This window comes from Morone saxatilis, unplaced genomic scaffold (genome assembly GCF_004916995.1).
Source record: "Morone saxatilis isolate NCDOM2014 unplaced genomic scaffold, NCSU_SB_2.0 Contig15, whole genome shotgun sequence".
Lineage (NCBI taxonomy): Eukaryota > Metazoa > Chordata > Actinopteri > Moronidae > Morone > Morone saxatilis.
Genome location: NW_023339707.1, coordinates 16950082 through 16953148, shown reverse-complemented (window position 1 = coordinate 16953148; position 3067 = coordinate 16950082). Strand labels below are relative to the sequence as shown.

At 39.1% G+C, this 3067-nt stretch overlaps 1 protein-coding gene across 2 annotated transcripts in view; it reads left to right on the top strand.

The window, feature by feature from the left end:
- Positions 1-1377: 1377 nt before the first annotated feature.
- The window catches only part of LOC118323826 (solute carrier family 12 member 5-like), a 15176-nt gene continuing 13486 nt past the window's right edge, over positions 1378-3067 (top strand). For both annotated transcript variants that reach the window (XM_035655856.1, XM_035655855.1), the window contains exons 1-2: positions 1378-1642; positions 1771-1911. In XM_035655856.1, the coding sequence (XP_035511749.1) occupies positions 1472-1642; positions 1771-1911 (312 nt within the window). In that variant the 5' untranslated portion in view covers positions 1378-1471. The remainder of the gene's footprint in view (positions 1643-1770; positions 1912-3067) is intronic.

The following is a 3067-nucleotide window of genomic DNA, read 5'->3' as shown; positions in this document are numbered from 1 at the left end:
AAGCTTGGTGTCAATCAGACATACCAATCTGGAGAAATGGTCCACTTCCTTTTTTGATGAAAAATTTACAGTAAGTGCTAATTTTCTAACGTTCTTATTTTTTGAAATATCAAAATTCTTAAAATATTTTTTTGCCAGGACGGTCCCCAGATGCTACGTGAAAAATTTTGTGCGAATCGGACAAAGCGTATAGGAGTAACACGAAAAAGTAGTTTAAGGACATTTCGCGCTCTAACGAAAAAAAATTATAGGCGGAAGTGGGCGGGGCCTATATGGGGAGATTCAGCTCCATTCACCGAACGCGTGGATATAACGCCTGGTTTTTGAATGTGCGACAAACTATGCAGAAGTTATTAAGTAACCAAAAAGTCAAAATTCCTTTCTCAATAGTAGCGCCACCTAGTGGCCGACCCGAAAGCGACGCATAGAATATCACATTTTTCACCAGGCCTGACAACTTTGCCAAATAAAATTGATCCTTTTTGATACCCTATTTCAGGGGTTAAAAAAACGCAGTCAAAGGGGCTAAAAATTACAGTAGAATAAGAATCTCTAGCAAATACGATAGGAACCTTCCACAGCGGTCCGCTTGCGCCAGTCCCTAAATATATCTTTTTAAAGATCATTCTAAGTCAAGTGGAGTCCACACTGCAACTATAATAACGACAGCTGTGAACAATATCATTCAATTTCAGAATGATTTGATAAATAATATTGGGATATACAACTTATCTATTTATCTTTTAGACAGCAAATCACACATAAAAAAAACAAAATTTTACCTTTTGTGTTAGGGTTAAAAAATAAGTGAATACAGATTTAAACAAAGTTTTCCTTAACTCTTTCTTCAAATAAGACTCGGTAATCACACCAAGGAGGAGCAGCAAGATGCTCGTTATCGGTTTAAAATATTGATGGCCTAACACATATACCTGATGCTGATCTCAATACATGAGGTAAGTTTAGTTTCAGTAAAACTGCATCTTGTTGAATTATGTAATGTCGCTCTACATTTACTTAAAACAGCGTTCAAGGAATTTTAACCTTGTTTAGCCTTGACCATCTGTGGCGAAGTTTCCCATCAGGATTAAGGGGGTGTTCACCCCCAGCAAGCAGCAGACTAATGTGCATGATGCAAGCGGCTCTGAATTCATACTGTGCAGCTTGTGAATGTGATAAGATGTAAGTCCAAAATAATTCACTGTCAGTTCTTGACGATGACTGAAAAGGAGTTTTTTTTTAAGTTGTCTTGTGTAACATAATAACTACAAAATAATTTAGCTTGACGAGCAACTCAAAGCCCACGTATCTTAATCGTATCTTACATTGATTTATTGAGTGATTGATTAATTGGCTGCTGTTGTTAGCTTTACTTAAACTTAATGTAATACATACACCTGAGTATCTAATTTGACTTTTTCTTCTCTCCAGTTTCAAGAGTTTACACTTTTCAGTATTAAAAACAAATAACATGATGTCTGTGTGCAGCTGTGAGCGACGAAAACTAAATTTGCTCATTGGTGTTTCTATTGTTTCAGGTGATGGGATCCCCAAAGAAAGCAGTCCTTTCATCAACAGCAGTGCAGCCAGTGACGCAGAGAAGAGCCAGCAGTATGACGGGAAGAATATGGCTCTGTTTGAGGTGAGGACAGCTCTTAAAACCCACTATAAAACATACTGGGAATGATGGATGGCCTTTGAGGGACGATGCAGACAGTTTCATATTACCAGTAGCTCTCCAGGTCTGATGTCTTTATGTGTGTGTTGCAGGAGGAGATGGATACCAGTCCAATGGTCTCCTCTCTGCTCAGCAGCCTGGCCAACTACTCCAACCTGCCAACAGGCAGCAAAGAGCACGAAGAGGCTGAGAATATCGAGGAGGGGGCACGTCCGTCTAAAAAACCAGTCAAGGTAGATTTCTGCGTGTGATCCCCACCCTGCAAGAGTTTGAACCAGAAGAGCAGAAACTGTAACAGGCATTAGAGAGGAAACTTTACATGTGTTCTTTAATATGTCAAGTTTTTGCTTAGTACAGTTAGTTAAAAAAAAAAGGCTGCTAAGAGGGTATCAAGGCAAACTAACAATGAAAGCAGTTATGTTGTTAAGATGTTATATGATCCACAATTTAGTCAGCTGAGCCACTCAAATGCATTGCATTGCAGTCTATTTCTGAAGCTTGTTTTCACAGAACCTCTCTGATTTCCAGGGAAAATTGAGCAAATATTAAGCAATAGTTGTTTCCTCTTATCATTTATTGGCCCTCATCAGGGTTTATGTCGGCTCAGTTATCCCACATGTGTTCAGTGGAGCATAAGACAGGGTTAGTCACACAATAACCTGAATCCTCTCCAGGTTTTTACTCTAGTTATTGTCTAGAGCAGTGGTTCTCAACCTTGGGCCGAGGACCAACAGGGGGGGTCCTTCAGGTTGGTTTGGTAGGGGGTTCCCCCCGCAAAAAGGAGGAATATAATATCTTTTATTACATTTTTTGGTTGAGAATAACAATGGGAAGAAACAGGGTTCTGCCAGTTTTTTATTGAGTTGTAAGTTTATAGCTGATTCCAGGGTTTGATCATTGGTTGACAATGGTGAGACTTCTTTATAATTCTTGATTTGCAAGGTTCTTTAAGGCACCAGATTCCTCTTCCAACTGGGGGTCTGTAGTGTAGGTGCCATCTTATTGTGTCGTGGCCATTTAAAAGGTTTGGGGAGACTTCCTGGGTCTTACAGCAGTTAGTTTTTCAACCTGAGGGGATCTGGGGATTTTGCTTATGGTTTTTATTTACTGGTATATACACGGTAAGCATGTATCTTTATTGAATCTTTATTGAAAGATATCCACAGCCCCGTACAAATCCATGTCCCCCCCTCACTAAAATCCATTCAATATACTTTTAAGAAACTTATACTCATATTCTGACTGGCTAATACAAATCAATATTTCTATTCTTTATCCTAATTCGGTATAGATGGGCGTTGGTGTGGACCACAGACAGCACAGACTGCCAACGTTGGAACAGTTATATATTCACAGTTAATAAGTTACCCACAGAAGAATTTTATATAA